At 45.2% G+C, this 22,564-nt stretch overlaps 1 protein-coding gene across 3 annotated transcripts in view; it reads left to right on the forward strand.

The window, feature by feature from the left end:
* Window positions 1-22,564, forward strand: part of LOC115462435 (oocyte zinc finger protein XlCOF6-like) — a 127,617-nt gene that overhangs the window by 27,251 nt on the left and 77,802 nt on the right. The window contains exon 3 of one of the 3 annotated variants that reach the window (XM_030192461.1): window positions 8,343-10,899. The exons of the other annotated variants lie outside the window; for them this stretch is intronic. Coding sequence (XP_030048321.1) covers window positions 8,343-10,309 — 1,967 coding nt within the window. The 3' untranslated portion in view covers window positions 10,310-10,899. Of the gene's footprint in view, window positions 1-8,342; window positions 10,900-22,564 lie in introns of those variants that run through there. 3 annotated transcript variants of the gene reach the window in all.

Raw genomic sequence — 22,564 nt, forward strand, 5'->3', positions numbered from 1 at the left:
CCACGCGGTAAGTGAAATCTTACCCCATGGTTATTTCTTTTTTCGGCCCCTGCGGTAAAAAGGGCCTCAGTTCGGGGCAAAAATGGCCCCCGGTGCTAGCTCAGGGCCCCTTTTACCGCAGTTTGGTGAAAGGACCCCAGAATGAATACCGCTAGTGTAAACTGAAAAAGGAGAGTGGGAAGTTCACAATCCTTCAGCTCACAATAAAGACCATTAAAATGAGCTTATATAGGCTGAAATTCTACCTCTGGCTCCACTAGAACCCAAAATACTTTTTTCAAAATCTATTTTGTGTACTATATCTACTGCAAAACCCTTTTTTTAAAAATGCAAAAAGTACAACATCTAACAAAGCTGGAGAAAAAAAAAACTTGACAAAATTGCAGAAAAGTGTTCACTCACCACTCCATTAAATAAGAAGGTACAGCTAAAATTCCAGAATGCTATGGAAAGATATACTAAGAGGAAATATGTCTGAACTTAATTTATTGCTGCTTAATGTGAGAGGGCTGAATATCCCAAGGAAGCGGCAACTCCTGTTTAGAGAAATGCTTCGCCTTCGGGCGGACGTGGTCCTGGTGCAGGAAACTCATCTATTGCCCAAATCTGAATACCTGTGTCGCCATAAAAAGTTTCCAATTATATATTTTGCGTCCAATGGGGATAATACGAAGAGTAAGGGAGTGCTCATAGCATTCGCGGGAGATAAATCATGGAATATTTCAAAAGTGGTCAGGGATAAACGAGGAAGATACCTCCTAGTGATTTTCTCATTAATGGGGCAGGTTTACACTATAGTGAATGTTTATGGCCCCAATATGCAGCAAGAGGGATTCTTTTCTGAACTAGATCAGGTCATTCAACAACACATAGAGGGCTCTCTAATAGTCGGGGGAGATTTCAACCTTACCTTACAACCTCGCCTTGATAACTCTTCGGGTAACACACATTATGGTCATAGAGATAGAATACGATTGCAAGAATTTATTGCCCATTGGCATTTAATAGATTTGTGGCGCCAGCTATATCCACAAGAGCGAACTTACACATATTACTCTGCAGTCCACCAGTCGTTCTCCCAGATAGATTTTTGGCTAGGGGAAATATCAGTAGCAGGAAAGATGGGAACCCACCAGATACTGCCCAGAACCTGGTCAGACCATTCCCCAGTACTGATGCAATTGATGCTGCCCAAAGCCCGAGGAGGGAGGAAAGAGTGGCGCTTAGATGATGCTCTCTTACAAGATCCGCTTAATGTTGCGAGCATAGAAAAAAATATTAATGAATATATCCAGTTCAATGATAATGGAGAGGTCTCACCCATTACAGTCTGGGAGGGATTTAAAGCAACCATGAGAGGCCACTTAATAGCGCTTAAGGCACATGTCAGAAAGCAGAGAATGTCCAAGGAGGCTACACTTCGGAGTCAATTAGAGCAGGAGGAATCCAAACTTCATCGGGACAGTCTGAGTGACTCGCAGACAATTAGGGACGGGATCTGTCGGCTCCGGAATCAAATTTGTGATCTAGAGCTTGCGGATCTAGCCGAGGATTTACAGAGAGCCCAGCAGTCCCATTATGAATTTGGTAATAAGGCTAGCCGCCTGCTAGCCTATAAACTCAAACAGCAGGCAACCCGCAATACGATCGCGAGTTTGAGAGATGAGAGGGGAGAGATCCATACAGACCCTGATTATATAGAAGAGGCATTTACAGACTATTATGGCACACTGTATGCTAGAGGGGAAGAAATAACTGATACAGAGATGGAGGCTTACCTAGAGGGTGAGGAGCTCCCTAAATTGGCAAGTAATGATGTCCAGAGGTTGTCACAGCCTATTGAGTTGGATGAAATTGCTTGTACTATAAAAGGGCTACCTACAGGAAAAGCACCAGGCCCTGACGGCTTTACCAATAAGTTCTACAAAACATTCGGGAAACTGTTAGCCCCTTTGATGTTAAAGGTATTTAATTCACTGGAAACTAGCTCGGGGCTCCCGCCAACGTGGAACCTGGCCAACATAACGGTTATTCATAAACCCGGGAAAGACCCCCAGCTTTGCGGATCATACAGGCCAATCTCTCTCTTAGGGGTAGACTATAAAATCTTTACAAAAATTCTGGCAACACGGGTACAGAAATGTCTACCTTCTCTTATTCACGAAGACCAGGCGGGATTTGTGCATGGGAGACAGACGTTTGATAACATTCGACGAGCCCTACACATGATTTACCACACACAGGACACACGGTCCCCTCTATGCATCCTGTCACTTGACGCTGAAAAGGCGTTTGACAGAGTGAGTTGGGCCTTTCTATTCGGAGTGTTAGTTAAAATGGGATTTTCGGGGCGATTCATCAACTGGCTCCACCTAATCTATAAGACTCCCACAGCCTCAATACGATTAAATGGTAGGCTTACAGAACCCTTCCTCCTTCATAGGGGGACAAGACAAGGGTGTGCGTTATCCCCCTTGCTCTTTGCCATCGTAATGGAGCCACTTGCGATACGACTTCGAGCACATCCTGATATTAGAGGCCCACGGTTGGGAGGCCTAGAGACACGGACACTCCTCTTTGCTTACGACATTCTGTTAACGCTGAGAGATCCTGAGACCTCCTTCCCAAGAGTGCTAGAAATACTATATGCTTATAGGAGAGTCTCGGGTTTCAAAATTAATCTAGACAAATCTGAGGCATTAGATATAAATATGTCTACTGAGCAAAAAGCCCGACTGCAACAGGTTGCCCCATTTCGATGGGCCACGCGCTATATCAGATATCTCGGGGTAAATATGCCGAGAAACATTGATGAGCTTTTTCAAGTTAACTTCCCTGAGACGCTACGAAAACTCTTCCAAGACCTACAAAGGTGGGATGGCCTGCAACTGTCGTGGGTTGGGAGAATCAGTGCAGTCAAAATGGTGATACTCCCTAGTGTACTCTATCTCTTTATGGCATTACCAATTGCAATCCCTGATAGTTTCCTACGAAACCTCCAGCGAAAGGTATTCTCCTTCATCTGGAAAAAAAGACCCCCGCGTGTCCGAAGGGAAGTTATGTACCAATCTAAAGAGAGAGGGGGGATGGGGGTCCCGTCTTTTGCCCTATATTACCAAGCAGCACACCTGAGGACCATAGCCACATGGTTCACGGATGTAGGGAATATTGGGACGCAGATAGAACAAGGCTGGATGGGACCTTTTCCGCTTAGGGCCATTCCCTGGCTGGCTAAACAGGAGTTAGTGGAATTAATAAAACGGTGCCCACCATTGATACAATGGCCCTTGCTTACTTGGAGTAAGGTCCGAGAGCGCTTTTTTTCCGGGCGCAGATACTTCCGCCACATGTATCTTAGATTTGCTCCTCATTTTGGGCCAGGCAGGGAGGACACAACCTATTGCAGTTGGGAGAACATGGGATTACGTACACTAGGCCAAATGTGGGAGGAAGGTGGGACGCTATCTTTTGAAGTGCTTCGCAGAGAGCATGGGCTATCCCCCCTGCAGGCTTTCCAGTACTACCAAGTACGAGACTTTCTAACCCGGCGGGCAAAAGGAGAACTTAGCCTAGCAGAAACAAAGGTAGAAAATGGATTAATGAAGGGGGGAGGCAGGGGTAGCATATCACGACTTTATGCAGCGTTACTTCTGTATACCAACCCAATAGAACACTATCTAAATAAATGGGGTGATGCCATGGGGGTAACATATACGTTTCCCCAATGGAAATTAGCAATTAGATCTCTGCTCAGAGTTTCAGTGTCTAGCGCTATGGTCGAAAATGGCCATAAATTATTATATAGTTGGTAGTACACTCCACATCGCATTGTAAAAATGTTTTGCACTGGCTCAGCTAAATGCTGGCGACAGTGCGACGCTACAGGTGATATGACTCACATCTGGTGGACCTGTAGACATGCCCAGGCTTACTGGGGAGAGATACTGAGATTCCTACATGAGGTCACTGGGGTGAGCTACCCAATGAAAATGGACCACTGCTTGCTGCATTTCAAACCTGCAGGAGTTCGAAATTCAATACATCAATTTGCCGGCCAGGTGTTTGTGGCCAGCAAGCTGGTCCTGGCAGCAGCTTGGAAACAGCCCGTGCTGCCGGGTCTTTTCGAGAGTCCTGCAGAAACTGGACTACATTCGCCTGATGGCTAAACTCACTGCACTGCGGACAGGTAGATTGATGCAGCATCAAAAAATCTGGAAATCTTATGAACAATGGCAATCCTCACAACGCATCTCTGGACATTAGCTAAGAAAATACAATGCTGTGATAGAATTATGAGACACTGAAGTAGGGAGGGAGGGATGGGGAGAGGGAGAGGGTGAGATTAAAAGAACACGTTCGAACATGGTGAGGGGGAAACAGTTATGGAAAAAATTTTTTCTTTGGTTAGCGATTTGATTGTATTAGAAATGTTTTCCTTGCTGCCATGTTTGTACATGAAAATAATAAAATAAATGGTTAAAAAAAAAAAAAATAAGAAGGTAAAAATCAGCGATCAAAAATCATTTCTATATAACTGTTTAGTATCTCAAATACTTTTATTTATTGCATTTGTACCCCACATTTTCCCACCTATTTGCAGGCTCAATGTGGCTTACATAATACCGTCAAAGGCGTTTGCCTAGTTGGTTGATAACAAATACAGGTTGTATAGAGATCGAATGAGGTATATGTGGAGGATCGGAAGGGATGAAGATTGCATGATGTCCGGTACGATCATTAGTCATGTTATGTTCCTGGGTGAAGAGGTTTACGTGGGGTCGTTGGGGTAAGCCTTTTTGAAGAGGTTGGTTTTTAGTGATTTCCTGAAGTTCAGGTGGTCATGAAATGTTTTCACCGCTTTTGGGAGGCCATTCCATAGTTGTGCGCTTATGTAGGAGAAGCCGGATGCGTGAGTTGTTTTGTATTTCAGTCCTTTGCAATTTGGGTAGTGTAGGTTTAGGTATGCTCTTGACGATCCGACTCTGTTTCTTATTAGTAGATCTATAAGGTCTATCATGTATCCTGGGACTACGCTGTATATAATTTTATGGACTAAAGTTCAGATTTTGAAGATGATCCGTTCTTTGATTGGGAGCCAGTGCAGCTTTTCTCGAAGGGGTTTTGCACTTTCGAATTGTGTTTTGCTGAATATCAATCTGGCTGCTGTATTTTGGCTGGTCTGGAGTATTTTTGTGAGTTGTTCTTTGCATCCCGCGTAGATTCCGTTGCAATAGTCTGCATGACTTAGGACCATTGATTATATTAGGTTTCGAAAGGTTTCTTTTGGGAAGAAAGGTTTTAGTTGTTTGAGCTTCCACATTGAATAGAACATTTTCTTTATTATAGAGTTTACCTGGCTCTCAAGAGTAAGGTTGCGGTCGAGTGTGACGCCGAGTATTTTCAAACTGTCTGAGGTAGGGAGGGTGTGACCTGGGGTATTTATGGTTGTGGGTTTGTACTTGTTGTGGAATCGCTTGCCAGTAGAGACCATTTTCATCAGCATTGAAAATGTCATGAGGTGCAAACTCGTTCAAGATGGTAGGAAGAACTGAAACAACCCAATTTTCAGCACCAAAGTCATCAGCGACTTATTTCTCACCATGCTGTTTCTTGAATTTTATGTTGTTCCTCTCCTTCCATCTTTCCAACCATCCAACAGTGGCTTTGAATTCAGTTAGTCCAAGACTTTCAGCTAGCTGGTTAGCTTTCTCCATAAGCAGTGGACCACTGACAGGAAACTGTCTGGTCCTGACTCAAGAAAACCACCAAAGAAGGGCATCTTCTACGTCCTAAGCTTTTCCCACCCATTTTCGTTTCCATTGTGAATTTGTATTGTTTTGCCAGTCTTCCAGAAGCTGGTCTTTCTGCTTCAAGACACTTGAAATTTGACTGGGATTGACACCATATTCTTTAGCAATAGATACTTGACTTTGTTTGTTTTCTAATTTTTTAAGAACTTCTATTCGTTCAGCCAGTGTTAAATTCTTACAGTTCTGCCACGACGACGACGACCCCAGTGTACACTCTAACTACATTCTTTCTCTTATTCTGCCTGTGGCAGCTAAAGGGGCAGTAAATTTGAAATCTCGTTGGTTGTCACACGCCAATCGGCTTCCATATTCTGTGCACGCGCTTATGCGGAGTCTTCCCTGCAGAGGAGCGGTCTTAAACCATGCATGTAAGCGAATCTTGCACTTATCAGTAGTGCACTAAACCGGTTTGTCCCCATAGAAATTGATGGCACCAAAAACGGGACCGAAGTACGGCATGCAGTTAAACAGAGAATGCGCTTATCCGACATGCACTTAAATGGAGCGCACTGTAAATTCATCAGGGTGCTAGACACCATGAAGCCGATATTGCTTAAGTAGCTTCCTGCTACTTAACTGGAGATATTCAGTGGAGCGGAGTAGAGGGGAGGTGTAGCTTAGTGGCTAGTGCACAAGACCTTGATCCTGGGTAACTGGGTTCGATTCCCACCTCTGAATCTGGGCAAGTTACTTAACCCTCCATTGCCCCAAGTACAAATAAGGACCTGTATATACTATGTAAACCACTTTCAATGTAGTTGCAAAAACCACAGAAAGGCAGTATATCAAGTCCCATTTCCCTTTCCCTACTTGAGATTCTACAAGGAATGTTGCTACTATTTAAGATTCTGTTGCTACTAGTTGAGATTCTACATGGAATGTTGCTATTATTTGAGATTCTACAGGGAATGTTGCTACTATTTGAGATTTTGTTGCTACTGTTTGAGATTCTACAGGGAATGTTGCTACTATTGGAGATTCTAGATGGAATGTTAATGTTGCTATTCCACCAGCAACATTCCATGTAGAAGCTTGCCCTTGCAGATCAGCAATGCAGCCGCGCAGGCTTCTGTTTCTGTGAGTCGTCAAAGTGAATGGGCTGTGTCGGCATTAGCTCACAGCAGGGGGGGTAACTGTAGTAGAATGATGTTGATAGTCAAAATGAACATTGGGGTGCCAAGTCTTTAAGAAAGAGAAGAGAAGGGTGGGAGGAGGGCCACCGATTCCAGAGACGAGAGGTAGAAATTGATTTATTGATCAAGGACGCAATACAGTGCTGTGTTTCGGCCCAAAAGGCCTGCCTCAGGAGTCTTCTGAAGTGGATTTGAGAATCTCCAGATGTGAAGCATGTCAAAGTAGATCAATAAAGTGGTCTTGAAAAAGACCTTGGTAGTGAAAGATGCGTGCCTTCAAATCCGGTAATCTAAAAAGTCAGATCTGACTTTTGGCCTTTTGGGCCGAAACACAGCGCTGTGTCGAGTCCTTGGTCAATAAATCGTTTTCTACCTAAGATTGTCTCTCTCATCTCTGAAATCCATGGCCCTCCTCTCACCTTTCTCTTCTCTTTGTGAGCATTCCCGTGGGGCCAGACTGTTCTCCGCCTTTACGGATTTCTGTTGGACAAGTCTTTAAGAAAGACACAAAGGGCCCGATATTCAAACTGCAGGAGAGAGGCGCAATACCCGGTTTATTTTTGGCCAGTTTAAGCTTAACCGGCCAAGCCGATAGTCAGTGTTCGCCGGTTATGTTTAAACCGGCCAAAGATAGACCTGCTATTTTGAGGCCGTATTTGGCCGCCAGTCGTAGCCGGCGATGCACTGGGACAGCCAATTATATCGCTAAGCGCTAACTGGCAATATTCAACGGGAGGTAACCAGTGATTTCCCATTGAATACCACCGGTTAGCCGGTTAGGTGCCATTTAACCAGCCAGGAGCTGTTCCTGGGTGTTTGGTGGACAACTAGGCACAGTTAGGAAGACTGTTTTGGTGAAAGTTCATCTCCAAATTTGCACAGACTGACAGGTTACTTTGTCCATAGTCATTGAACTTTGTTTCTTCACTCATTTTGATCTTTTGCAAGTGAAGTTTTTTTTTTCTGACCCATGATGGAGGTGTGGATTGCCTGTCTCATGTTGTGATTGAGCTATGACTAATACTCTGAAGTCTTTTTCTCCACTTTCTGAGATTGGTTCCAGTGTGGCTGACTGTTATCACTATTTTTGGTTGTGAAACTCTAGTATCACCCAACTGGTGCATCACCTCTGCCACACAGTCCATCCAATCCTCTTCATTCTCTTGACGTCAGCCCTCCTAAAGTCTTGAAAAGCACAGGGGCCCGATGGCAGCAGCAGAGGGAGAAGGAGAGTGAAACCATTATGGGAATCAGTCTGTGTGCACAGTTGTCATGTAGTATTTATTCAGCATTTGTTGCCTGCTGGTTAATGTCTGACTTCTGACAAATTCTGAATCCTGTCACCAGAATCATGCAGTACTCAGTAGTACATAATTTATGCCTTCTTTTCTATTTCCAGCAGATAGCGAGGTTGAGCAGGAAGACAAAAGGGCGAAGAATCGAGAAGAATGTCCTATGCTATGGGGACTGATCCCAAGACAATCAAGAAAGAACAGTGAGAAAGTTTCTTGGGGGAGAGGCCAACAGGAATCGGAGAAGATGCTGTGGGATCCTCTGGAACACTCACTGGAAGGAGTCACTGAGTGTGAGAGAAGTGACAGAGAGTTCATAAACATCCCCGAGCACCAGAGACACCCAAAAGCAAAGACACCCTTCCAAAATAGTAACAATAAGCAAATCATTTCTGACCTCCACCAGAGACACACAAGAGATGAGACAACCGCCCATTATAATAATAGTCAGCAAAACACTTCCATCCTCCACCAGAGACACCCAAGAGAGGAGATGTCCTTTCAGTATAATAACATTGACAAAACAGCTTCGGACATCCACCAGAGACACCCAGGAGAGGGGACACCCTCTCCTTATAATAACAATGAGAACGTGACTTCTGACTTCCAGGAGATACATTTGAAAGAAGAAACACCCTTCCAAACTACTGTCAATGAGAAAGTAACTACTGACCTCCACCAGAGACACCCAAGAGAAGAGATGCCCTTCCAGTACAACATTGAGCCAATGACTTCTGATCTGCAGCAGAGACATCTGAAAGAAGAGACACCCTTCCAAAATAATAACAGTGAGCAAATCACTATTGACCTCTACCAGAGATACCCAAGAGGAGAGATACCATTCCAATATAACATTGAACAAATGACTTCTGATCTCCAGCAAAGCCAGCCGAGAAAGGAGATGTCCTTCCAGTGTAACAACCTTGAGCAAATGACTTCTGACTTCCACCAGAATCACCCAAGAGAGGAGACACCCTCCCGTTATAATAATGGCGAGCAAATGATTTCTGGCTTCCAGCAGAGATACCTCAGAGCAGAGAAACCCTTCCAAAGTACTAACAGTCTCTTCCAGAGACACCTGAGAGAAGATATGCCTTTACAATATAATAACCATGAACAAATGACTTCAGACGTCTACCAGAGACATCTGAAAGCACAGACGGCCTTCCAAAATACTAACGATGATCCAGTAACTTCTAGTCTCCATCAGAGAGATGAGAAAGGGAAGAAATCATTTTTGTGTGACACCTGTGGAAAAGGCTTTGATAAGAAACCATGCTTAATTTTGCACCAGAGAACACACACAGGAGAAAGACCATTTACATGTATGGCATGTGATAAAAGCTTCACTCACAAAACATACCTGAGAAAGCATGAAAGGATCCACTTGGGACACAAACCATTTCCATGTTCTGAGTGTAACAAATTATTCAGTGATAAATCCCAGCTAAGAAGACACGAAAAGATCCACATGGGTGAAAAACCATTTACATGTACTGATTGTGGTAAAAGCTTCAGTCGCCACACTTCCCTAAAAATCCATTGGCGGGTCCACACGGGAGAGAAACCATTTACATGTGCTGAGTGTGACAAATTATTCCGATATAAGTCACATCTAAGAATGCACCAAAGAACTCACACGGGAGAAAAACCATATAAATGTACTGAGTGTGACAAATTATTCCGTGATAAATCACAGCTAAGAAGGCACAAATGGGTCCACACGGGACAGAAGCCATTTGTATGTCCTGAGTGTGATAAAAGATTTAGAGAAAAATCGACATTAGAAATACACCGAAGAACACACACAGGAGAAAAACCATTTAAATGTATGGATTGTGATAAACTGTTCCGGGATAAATCACAGCTTAAAAGGCATCAAAGGACCCATCTAGGAGAGAAACCACTTCCATGCACGGAGTGTGATAAACTATTCAGGTGTAAATCTGCCCTGAAGAAGCACAAAAGGACCCACATGGAAGAACATTCATTTATATGTACTGAGTGTGGTAAAAGCTTCAGTAACACAACAAATTTGAGGATACATTGGAGAATCCACACTCTTGGACTATAACCTGTCTTCAAATATATAAAATATACCCAACTGAGAGAAAACGTTCACCATGAAAATGGGGCAAACTGTATTCTATCAGATAATTTATCATGTTTAAAATTGAGAACCCATAAATAGTATTACAAGAAGATTCTCTATCACCATTTCTGCATGGTGTAATACTGAATCAACTGAGCACTCTTATTAACTCCTGATCCTTGGATTTAGTCTTAACCCCAAAGACACTGACAATACATATATAACATCACTTTTACTATTTCTGGATGATTTTAATCTTCACAACTCCTGTAATCTTTAGAGGAATAACTCTGAATAATGAAGAGCTTCTCGGATAACTTCAAGATGGTCTGGGCAAATACGTTACGACAACTTTCCTGAACAGATAATTAAGTAACACTGAAAACGTCTCTCTCATTCAAAACTGCAAAGTAGGGAAATTTAAGAGATAGTTTGTATATAAATATCTGACATTAGATGAAATTGCAACAACCCATCACAAATCATTCATAAAAAGATCAGCAAAGAATGCTACAGAAAACTCATAAGAACATATGAATATGCTGAGACCCAGGCTAAGGTGCCCGAACTGACCAGATGACCACCGGAGAGAATCGGGGATGACTTCCCCTTACTCCCCCAGTGGTCACTAACCCCCTCCCACCCTAAAAAAAACATCTTTAAAAATATTTTTTGCCAGCCTCAAATGTCATACTCAGGTCCATCACAGCAGTATGCAGGTCCCTGGAGCAGTTTTGGTGGGTGCAGTGCACTTCAGGCAGGCGGACCCAGGCCCATCCCCCCCCCTACCTTTTACACTTGTGGTGGTAAATGTGAGCCCTCCAAAACCCACCAGAAACCCACTGTACCCACATCTAGGTGCCCCCCTTCACCCGTAAGGGCTATGGTAGTGGTGTACAGTTGTAGGTAGTGGGTTTTGGGGGGCTCAGCACACAAGGTAAGGGAGCTATGTACCTGGGAACAATTTATGAAGTCCACTGCAGTGCCCTCTAGGGTGCCCGGTTGGTGTACTGGCATGTGAGGGGGGCCAGTGCACTACGAATGCTGGCTCCTCCCACGACCAAAGGGCTTGCATTTGGTCGTTTCTGAGATGGGCGTCCTTGGTTTACATTATCGCTGAAAATCAGAAACGACCATCTCTAAGGACGACCTAAATTTCAGGATTTGAGCACCCCGACCGTATTATCGAAATGAAAGATGGATGTCCATCTTGTTTCGATAATATGGGTTTCCCCGCCCCTCCACCGGGACGTTTTGTGAGGACGTCCTCAGGAAAACTTGGGCATCTCTTGTGATTATGCCCCTCATGGTCTCCTGTGAAGATGTACTCTCCCAGCATGAAGACACAGCTTCATTCAGCAATTGCTATGATTAATATTACTTTTTCTTATTAGTGGTTATTTTGTCTCCTTAGGAGTTGAGTTTTTGACGAAACCAGGGCTGCATGCAGAAGGGGATGGGGGAGGTTGGCATAATTTGGGGAATTACTCTCGTTGCACTCTTCTGTCTTGAGATGCCAGTACTCTAGGTACAGATGACCGAGGAGCATGGCCATGTCCTGAGGTACCACCACTCTCCTCCGGCTGACCTGCATTGGCATAGGCGGAGAGGAATCAGCAGCGTCGATAGAGTGTGTCCAGCTCCATACCGCAGCTCAGTCAAGCATCAGGTCTCCTGCTGTTCCCCAGGAAGTTTCATGGACACAGAATTTGAGAAGATAGGGGTATTGTTAATAGGTAAACGTGTCCCTTTTGTGTGTACAGGGAGGATTGAGGTGCTGTATTTTCCATGGTGGAAGACTGCTCTCCACTGTGCATAATCTTTGTAACCATTTGTTTCATGAGTTTTGACGTAAGGTTGGCTCGTTAGACTAGAAGATGGAGAGCACTGCTGCTCGAATTTTACGTAATGTAAGATTATCCTGTTTGTAACCACAGTTTTGTAACTCTGTTTGTAAAATATTCCCAAAAACAGTGATAGCTCTGTTCTGTAAGCGTACGATAATGGCTTTCTGTAAAGTAAAAGAATCAGAAACACACAAGCAGCACAGACAGTAAAGAATGAAGAACAGACGATAGTTCACCAAAACAAATTTTATTGAATAGAAACCCAACTTGGCCGAGTTTCGGCTTTGCCTTCGTCAGGGGTCACCAGATTCCTTCAAACAAATCCTGAAAGGTTCAGTAAAAAGATTGATGCAATGAGAAAAGAGACTCCACCATACTCTGCCGACGACGATGTGTCTTTTAATGGACCTTTCAGGATGTGTTTGAAGGAATCTGGTGACCCCTGATGAAGGCAAAGCCAAAACTTGGCCAACTTGGGTTCCTCTTCAGTAAAGTTTATTTTGGTGAACTCTCGTCTCTTCTTCATTCCCTGGATCACCTCTGCTGTCTGTGCGGCTTTCTGTAAAGGTCAGAAGAGTTATCGGAGAAGGATGGGTCACGTGAAATGTTTCCTCTAAGGAGTGGCCTGGTGTGTGCACCTTTTTTTTTGTGTGTGAGCAACAAGTTTTAAAAACCAATATTTTTGTGAGCAACCATGTAAAATCTTTGGGGCCCTGTTACTAAGCCGTGTAGCATCTATGCATGCCCAACGCTCGCCAAAACGGAGTTACCGCCTGGCTACCATGTGGCTCTCATGGTAATTTCATTTTTGGAGCACTTCCGATATGTACATCCGACAAATAATTGTTATTTCCGGACACTTGTATTGGACGCGTGCCAAGTGGCATTTGGTGCGTGCAGGTCATTACCGCCTGGTTACCGCGTGAGACATTACCACTAGGTCAATGGCTGGCGGTAAGATCTCAGACCCAAAATGGACGTGTGGCAATTTTCATTTTGCCGCACGTCCATTTTCGGCAAAAATTGTAAAAAGGCATTTTTTATAAGTGTGCTGAAAAATGATTCTGCGCACACTCAAAACACGCGTGTATAGTACCGCAGGACATTTTTCAGTGCGCCTTTGTAAAAGGGCCCCTGCGAGCGCCGCTCTTAAAATGTACGAACAATTTACTCATGCCTCCGTTTAGAGGGAACACTGCTCACATGTACACCAGGTTACACGGCCACACACCCAACTTTGGTTGACTTGCGAGACAGCGAATTACTGAATTTGGGAAAGAACAGAAAATACAGGCCCGGCATCAGGAACACTAATTCTGACACCCCCAAAAAAAGTGTGTAAATAAAAGTGATCGAAAGTTTAGCGGTGATCCACTGAATACTCTTCATGGATCAGGAGAGAGAAACGCCAGAGTTTGGGGTCACTGCACTGACTTCATCCCAGACGGGGGTGAATGAGTTAATTTGCCTGAGGTGTGAGGGAAAGGTAGTTACAGAGAAATGGCTCTGTAAATCAGAAGGTGGACTCTCTGAGAGACAGTGTAAATATCTGATTGTTTATTTAGAGCTGGTAAAAAAGAGCGTAACATTTTTTACTAAATCTGGGACTTGGGAATTTGCTGTAAAACCTCATCACTTAGATTCAGTGTATTTTATTAGCTCAAAGTTGTAATAAAAGATCATTTTTCTTCTCATACAGTGTTCTTGAATTGAGTGAGAGAGTCTTAGGGGCCCTTTTACTACATCGCGTGGCCCAGGCAGTAATTTCATTTTTGACGTGCGTCTACTAATTTCTGGCGTGCGGCAATAACCGGGCGATAATCAGCATTCTACACACATAGACCATTACCACCCGGTTACCACGTGAGACTTTACTGCTAGGTCAATGGGTGGCGGTAAGGTCTCAGGCCCAAAATCGACATGCTCCAATTTTCATTTTGCCGCATGTCCGTTTTGGGCCAAAAAAAGGGCCTTTTTTGCAGGCGCCCTGAAAAATTGACCTGTTTGAATCCATTACACGTGTCTGCACCCCTTACTGAACTGTACAGGAGGCCTCACCCCATCACATACTAATACTACTACTACTTATCATTACTATAGCGCTACTAGACGTACGCAGTGCTGTACACTTGAGCATGAAGAGACAGTCCCTGCTCGACAGAGCTTACAGTCTAATTAGGACAAACAGGACAAACAAGAGATAAGGGAATATTAAAGTGAGGATGATAAAATAAGGGTTCTGAACAAGTGAATAAAGGTTAGGAGTTAAAAGCAGCATCAAAAAGGTGGGCTTTTAGCTTAGATTTGAAGACTGCCAGAGATGGAGCTTGACATACTGGTTCAAGAAGTCTATTCCAGGCCTATGGTGTAGCAAGATAAAAGGAACGGAGTCTGGAGTTAGCAGTGGAGGAGAAGGGTGCAGATGAGAGAGATTTACCCAGTGAACGGAGTTCCCGGGAAGGAGTTTAGGGAGAGATGAGAGTGGAGAGGTACTGAGGAGCTGCAGAGTGAATGCACTTATAGGTCAATAAGAGGAGTTTGAACTGTATGCAGAAATGGATAGGAAGCCAGTGAAGTGACTTGAAGAGAATGCTAATATGAGCATAATGCACCCTGGCGGAATATTAGTCGTGCAGCAGAATTTTGAACAGATTGAAGAGGAGAGAGATGGCTAAGTGGGAGACCTATGAGAAGCAAGTTGCAATAGTCTAAGCGAGAGGTGATAAGAGTGTGGATGAGGGTTCTGGTAGTGTGCTCAGAAAGGAAAGGGTGAATTTTGGTGATATTATAGAGAAAGAAATGACAGGTTTTAGCAGGGTTCTGAACAAGTGAATAAGGGTTAGCACTTAAAAGCAGCATCAAAAAGGTGGGCTTTTAGCTTAGATTTGAAGACCAGCTCAGGAAGTCTATTCCAGGCACATGGTGCAGCAAGATAAAAGGAACGGAGTCTGGAGTTAGCGGTGGAGGAGAAGGGTGCAGATAAGAGATATTTATCCAGTGAACGGAGTTCCCGTAGAGGAGTGTAGGTCAATAAGAGGAGTTTGAACTATATGCGGAAACGGATAGGGAGCCAGTGAAGTGACTTGAGGAGAGGGCTAATATGAGCATAACGACACTGGCAGAATATTAGTCGTGCAGCAGAATTTTGAACAGATTGAAGAGGAGAGAGATGGCTAAGTGGGAGACCTGTGAGAAGCAAGTTGCAATAGTCTAAGCGAGAGGTGATAAGAGTGTGGATGAGGGTTCTGGTAGTGTGCTCAGAAAGGAAAGGGCAAATTTTGGTGATAGGTTTTAGCAGCCTGCTGAATATGTGCAGAGAAGGGGAGGGAGGAGTCCTTCTCTGCATGTATTTCATTTTGCAAGCACTCTGTTAAAGTACGCACATGGAACTAGAGGTGGAAACTGGCAATTGCTATGATTCAGACTTGGGTATCTAGAGAGTAATAGAGTAAGTGATGGCAGATAAAGACCAGCGTGGGCCATCCAGTCTGCCCAGAAAGGGAGCCAGGATGGTAGCTGCCTCTCCATGGAGGTAACCCCCCATCCTCTGGATCCTATCAACGGCGATTGAAGTTCTGCACTCAAATCAGTACACGTAGCTGATTTCGGCGTAGAACACTGGATGTAAACAAGCAATTAATGGTACTAATTGTCACTAATTAGATGTGCGCACATCGCTTGCTAAGCTAAGGTGCTAAGGTGATGCGCGTAAATTGGAGTGCGCGGATCTTGAAAGGAGGCGTGGCCATGGGGTGGGGGGCATAAACGGCAGTGCCTAAATTTTAGTCACGGGATGGCGGCTAAGTGTATTCTGTAAACTGCAACTAATATTAAGCGCAGGTCTTTTTCCTGGTGCTAAATATAGAATCTAGCCCCATATGCCTTTTTCTAAGGTGTAAAAGTCAAAAGTGCATAAGTGCTGCCATACTGGAACAGACCGAAGGTCCATCAAGCCTAACATCCTGTTTCCAACAGTGGCCATTCCAGGTCACAAATACCTGGCAAGATTCCCAAAACAGTACAATACATTTTATGCTGCTTATCCCAGAAATAACCAGTGGATTTTCCCCGCATCCATTTGAATAATGGACCTAGGAAGCCATCCAAACCTTTTTTTAAAACCCTGCTAAGCTAACTGCTTTACTACATTCTCTGGCAACAAATTCCAGAGTTTAATTACACATTGAGTGAAGAAAAACGTTCTCCGATTCATTTTAAATTTACTACTTTGTAGCTTCATTGTGTGCCCCCTTGTCCTAGTATTTTTGGAAAGAGTAAACAAATGATTCACCTACCCTTTCCACTCCACTCATTATTTTACAGACCTCTATCATATCTCCCCTCAGCCGTCTTTTCTCCAAGCTGAACAGCCCTAGATGCTTCAGCCTTTCCTCATAGGGAAGTCGTCCCATCCCCTTTACCATTTTCTTCGCCCTTCTCTGTACCTTTTTTAATTCCACTATATCTTTTTTGAGATCTGGTGACCAGAATTGCACACAATATTCGAAGTGCGGTCTCACCATGGAGTGATACAAAGGAATTATAACATCCTCACTTTTGTTTTCCATTCCTTTCCTAATAATACCTAACATTCTATTTGCTTTCTTAGCCGCCGCAGCACACTGAGCAGAAGGTTTCAACATATCATCAACTCCCATCTCCACATCATATAAAAATATGTTAAAAAGCAGTGGTCCCAGCACAAACCCCTGGGGAACCCCATTATCTACCCTTCTCCATTGAAAATACTGACCATTTAACCCTACTCTCAGTTTTCTCTCATTTAACCAGTTTTTAATCCCCTATCCCACGACTCTCCAATTTCCTCTGGAGTCTTTCATGAAGTACTTTGTCAAACGCCTTTTGAAAATCTAGAAAGGACTACAGCTCCCAGAGTGCACTTGAAACTCCCACACAGTAATCCCTCCTAGGAAGGACCACAGCTCCCAGAGTGCACTGTGACACTCCCACACAGTTATCCCTCCTAGGAAGGACTACAGCTCCCAGAGTGCACTGTGACCCTCCCACACAGTAATCCCTCCTAGGAGTTACTACAGCTTCCAGAGTGAGATGTGAGCTGTTGGATTTATATTTATAATTAGGCTCATCAATAAACATGAGGCTGGTCAAGTGCAGTAACAGCTGATGCCTAATTCCAGCAGCCTCTTGTGTGTAAGATCAGCTCCTGCCATCACTACCAGGCTGGTGCTGGAGATGGCAGCAGTCAGCAGTGGCTCTACTGAGGTCTTTCTCCTCCCCCCTCTCTTTCTGTCTTCCTTCCCCTTCTCCTTTCTTTAATCCCATGAACCTTTCCGCATCCATTCCCTCCCTTCTTCTTTCTCTGAATCCATTAGGAGAGACCCAGCCCCAGCACTGTGACACTATTAAAGAGTAATCCCTCCTAGGAAGGACTACAGCTCCCAGAGTGCACTGACACTTTTAAACAGTAATCCCTCCTAGGAAGGACCACAGCTCCCAGAGTGCATTGTGACACTCCCGCACAGTAATCCCTCCTAGGAGTGATCACAGCTCCAAGAGTGCACTGTGACACTCCCGCACAGTAATCCCTCCTAGGAAGAACTACAGCTCCCAGAGTGCATTGTGACACTCCCACACAGTAATCCTTCCTAGGAGTGACTACAGCTCCCAGAGTGCATTGTGACACTCCCACACATTAATCCCTCCTACGAAGAACTACAGCTCCCAGAGTGCACTGGACATTCAAACTCAGTAATACCCTCTAGAATGAGGGGTGTGGTGGTGCTGCATAGGACAGCTGAATTTGCCATTAGACAGAACTAGGAGTTAGAGGGAGAGAGAACTGCAGCTGGAGTGAGTGATGGACCTGGGGAGGCAAAAGACAGGAGGGAATTTCAGGCTTTAGGATGGGGGTCATTCTTTGCAAAAACACTACAATATGCACAATATGCACTCACAGACACATGCAATGTCAGACTAAACACACACACTCATTTCTGTTACTGTCCTCTTGGTGCAGCCCTGGAAACTGTTTTCTCTGCAGCATCTGAGTGAAACATCCGGCCACAGGTGGCAGCACCTGATGTGTCTCAAGATAAAGAGGGAGATGGTGCTGCCTCTCTCTGCTCTCCCTCCTTGCACTGACTCTATGATGTCACTCACAAGCAGGGTAGATTGAGAAACAGGAGGTTAGATTGAGAACACAGCATAAGAGAGACTCTATGATGTCACTCACAAGGAGGGTAGATTGAGAAACAGGAGGTTAGATTGAGAACACAGCATGAGAGGGAGACCACGCCCCTTGGTCACAAGACTCGTGAGGCAGGGGAGAGGAGGCTAAGATCCCGCCCCTCTGACACTGTGATTTGTCAGATTCCACCTAGGGCGGTCCTAATGGTCCAGGGGTTCCAGTTCTCTCTGATTCCCATTTCCCAGATCTGCCCCCAGGGATGAAGGGCAGGAGGATGGCTCTTGGGGTTTGTGCTGAGCAGGTAGGAGACTGGCAGGAGGTGGGCAGCAGGGGATGCAGTGCCAGGCAATGCCACACACACACAAGAAGAAATGAGCCTGGTACTGCTCAATCCATTCCCTGCTGTAGCCCCTCAGGCTCTTCTTCCTGATTCTCCTCCCCTCACACAGCAGCTGCTTCTGCTGCTTTACCTGACTCTCACTTTCTGCTTCCTCTCTCCCTCTCCCCTTCCCTTCTGGAGCTGGAGGTGTGGAGAATGGCAGGAGAATGGCTCTTGGGGTTTGTGCTGAGCAGGAGACTGGCAGAAGGTGGGCAGCAGGGGATGCAGTGCCAGGCAATGCCACACACAGAAGAAATGAGCCTGACACTGCTCAATCCATTTCTGGGGCTCTTTATTCCCTGTTGTAGCCCCTCAGGTTCTTCTTCCTCATTCTCCTCCCCTCACACTGGCAGGAGGTGGACAGCAGGGGATGCAGTGTCAGGCAATGCCACACACAGAAGAAATGAGCCTGGCACTGCTCAATCCATTCCCTGCTGTAGCCCCTCAGGCTCTTCTTCCTCATTCTCCTCCCCTCACTGGCAGGAGGTGGACAGCAGGGGATGCAGTGTCAGGCAATGCCACACACAGAAGAAATGAGCCTGGCACTGCTCAATCCATTCCCTGCTGTAGCCCCTCAGGCTCTTCTTCCTCATTCTCCTCCCCTCACTGGCAGGAGGTGGACAGCAGGGGATGCAGTGCCAGGCAATGCCACACACACAGAAGAAATGAGCCTGGCCCTGCTCAATCCATTCCTGGGGCACTTCTCACTGAACTTCTTTCTGAGAAGTTCAGAGAGAAGAGGACATTTCTCTGGTAAGAGAACACTATTTTGCTTTGTGCTTTGGGAACCTAAAGATTGGGGTTTAAAGGAGGAATTGTAGGTTAGTGTTAGGCAAAATAAAAATATAAAACGCAAATTTTATCAGCTAATCTCCATAGTCTTTTCCACTTAGTTTTAAAAACTTTTGTACCACAGCATTAACAGATAGAATCTAGCAGGCACTGCAGGATATAGTTTAGTATTAAGGGGAATAAAAAGAGAGAAAGAGAGGGAAAAGCAAGCATTACCTAGTTTAGTATTAAGGGGGGAGTAAAAAGAGAGATAGAGAGAGAAAAGCAAGCATCATTAACTAGTTGCCATGGACAGGCATAATCGAACGGGGCGCCCAAGTTTTCATGAGGGCATCCTCGCAGGACAGCCCAAAAGGGGCAGGGCAACCCGTATTATCGAAACAAGATGGGTGTCCATCTTTCAATTCAATAATAACAGTCGGGGATGGCCAAATCATGAAATTTAGGTCGACCTTAGAGATGGTCGTCCTTAGGTCGTTTTTGAGATGGTCGTCCCCGGTTTTTGGCGATAATGGAAACCGACGATGCCCATCTCAAAAATGACCAAATCCAAGCCATTTGGTCGTGGGAGGAGCCAGCATTCGTAGTGCACTGGTCCCCCTCACATGCCAGGACACCAACCGGGCACCCTTGTGTGCTGAGCCCCCCAACCCCCCCCCCCCAAACCCACTCCTCACAACTGAACACCACTACTATAGCCCTTAGGGATGAAGGGGGGCACCTACATGTGGGTACAGTGGGTTTATGGTGGGTTTTGAAGGGCTCACATTTACCACCACAAGTGTAGCAGGTAGGGAGGGGATGGGCCTGGGTCCGCCTGCCTGAAGTATATTGCACCCACTACAAGTACCTGCATACTGGTGCGATGGACATGAGTATGGCATTTGAGGCTGGCAAAAAAGTATTTTTTAACTTTTTTTTTATGGTGGGAGGGGGTTAGTGACCACTGGGGGAGTAAGGGGAGGTGATCCCCGATTCCCTCCGGTGGTCATCTGGTCAGTTCGGGCACCTTTTTGATGCTTAGTCATGAAAAAAAATGGACCAAGTAAAGTTGTCCAAGTGTTCGTCAGGGACGCCCTTCTATTTTCCATTATTGACCGAGGACGCCCATCTCCTAAGCACTCCCCAGTTCCGCCTTTGCTACACTGCCAACGCCCCCGTGAATTTTGGTCGTCCCCGCGACGGAAAGCAATTGAGGGCGGCCAAAATCGGCTTTTGATTATGCCGATTTGGGCCACCTTGCAAGAAGGATGCCCATCTCCCAATTTGTGTCGGAAGATGGGCGCCCTTCTCTTTCGAAAATTCACCTGACAGTGTACAAACCCTTTTCCCATAGTTTTAAACTGAAACCTTTTCTAGAGGTAGAAACTAAACAGCCAAAAACTCTTGTTCTAAAAGGCAGTTATTTTCTGTTCCTTGGATGCTGGAGAGGTAGCTCAACCAGGAACCTCAATTAAGTGTTAATTAAGGTGTGGGGAAGTAGAATGCTTGCATAGGTTGCTGAGTCAGCTTCAAAGAGCCTGTTTAAAAAAGGTCCCTTAGATTCAAAACTGTTGTAACCAGGTTACCCTTCCAGGTGGGGCCGAGGCTGTCCCTGCTTAGCTTCAGCTGACTCTTGCGAGCTGGGCAATCCAGTTCACCTCTTTGCCGGGACTTGCTGCTTCCCGCTCTGTCTCTCCCTCAGCTAGTCAGAGCCGTCCTGCCCTCACTCCACACGATTCCAGAGACTCCAGCACACCAGTGGCATAGCCAAGGGTGGGCTGGGCCCACCCACTTTAGGTTCAGGCCCACCAAGTAGCAGCACACCTATAATGTGGCTGGCAGGGACCCCAAGCCCCACCAGCCAAAAACTCTCAACAACTGTTGGCTGCCGGTGAAAATCTACTATTTAAAAGGTATACAGGGGAGAGGGGATGTTTGAAAGACCATATGGCATGCAGGCAAGAGAGGGAGAAACCACTTGTAGGAGAAGGTGGCGTTCTGCCCACCCACCTTGGGTCCAGGCCCACCCAAACTTGGGTGTCTGGCTACACCCCTGCAGCACACTCAAGATTCTTAGAAAACCACAAGGCTTTATTGCTCAAGCTCTTTTAACACAGCATTAGTCTTCAATTGGTCACCCCCTTTCTCATGGATGATTCAGCTCAGCATTTACATTCACAGTCTCAACACAGTTCAGTGCTATTTCCAGTTTGCAATTGCTGATCCTACTTACAATCATATCATAACCCTCATCAGCACTATCTTTTATGAGCAGTTTCTCAGTTAGTTGTGTCCAGTAACAGGGGGGTCTGTAGAATAAAATACAGGTTATGTAATCATAGAGTGATGGGTTGTGGAATTTAATGGAGGCAATTTCAAGTTGCGGAGTGAGGCTTTCTGAGATGGGTTAAAGAGTGAAGTTGGATCAATTCAAGCTTCTCCTTCTTACCTACAAATGCACTCAGTCTGCTGCCCCTCACTATCTTTCTACCCTCATCTCCCTTAAGTTCCCGCCCGTAACCTCCGTTCACAGGATAAATCCCTCCTCTCAGTACCCTTCTCCACCACCGCCAACTCCAGGCTCCGCTCATTCTGCCTCGCCTCACCCTATGCTTGGAACAACCTTCCTGAACCCTTACGCCAAGCCCCCTCCCTGCCCGTCTTCAAATCTTTGCTTAAAGCCCACCTCTTCAATGCTGCGTTCGGCCCCTAACCCTTACCGTTCAGTGAATCCAGACTGCCCTAATTTGACTGCCCCTATCGGAACGACCGTTCTCTTGTCTATTAGATTGTAAGCTCTTTGAGCAGGGACTGTCTCTCTTTGTTAAATTGTACAGCGCTGCGTAACCCTAGTAGCGCTCTAGAAATGTTAAGTAGTAGTAGTAGTAGGATCTGAAAATTACTGCTATTCCTCCTCCGTTTTTCTCCTTTCTACACCACTGTAATATCTTGTAATCTGGAGGGCAGAGATCAAGTATAATGGGATCTTTGTAATCACGGATCCAAGTTTCTGTAATGAAGAGTAGATCTAAATTGGCAGACTTAATCCAGTCAGTGATAATTTCAGC

Source organism: Microcaecilia unicolor, chromosome 1 (genome assembly GCF_901765095.1).
Source record: "Microcaecilia unicolor chromosome 1, aMicUni1.1, whole genome shotgun sequence".
Taxonomy (NCBI): domain Eukaryota; kingdom Metazoa; phylum Chordata; class Amphibia; order Gymnophiona; family Siphonopidae; genus Microcaecilia; species Microcaecilia unicolor.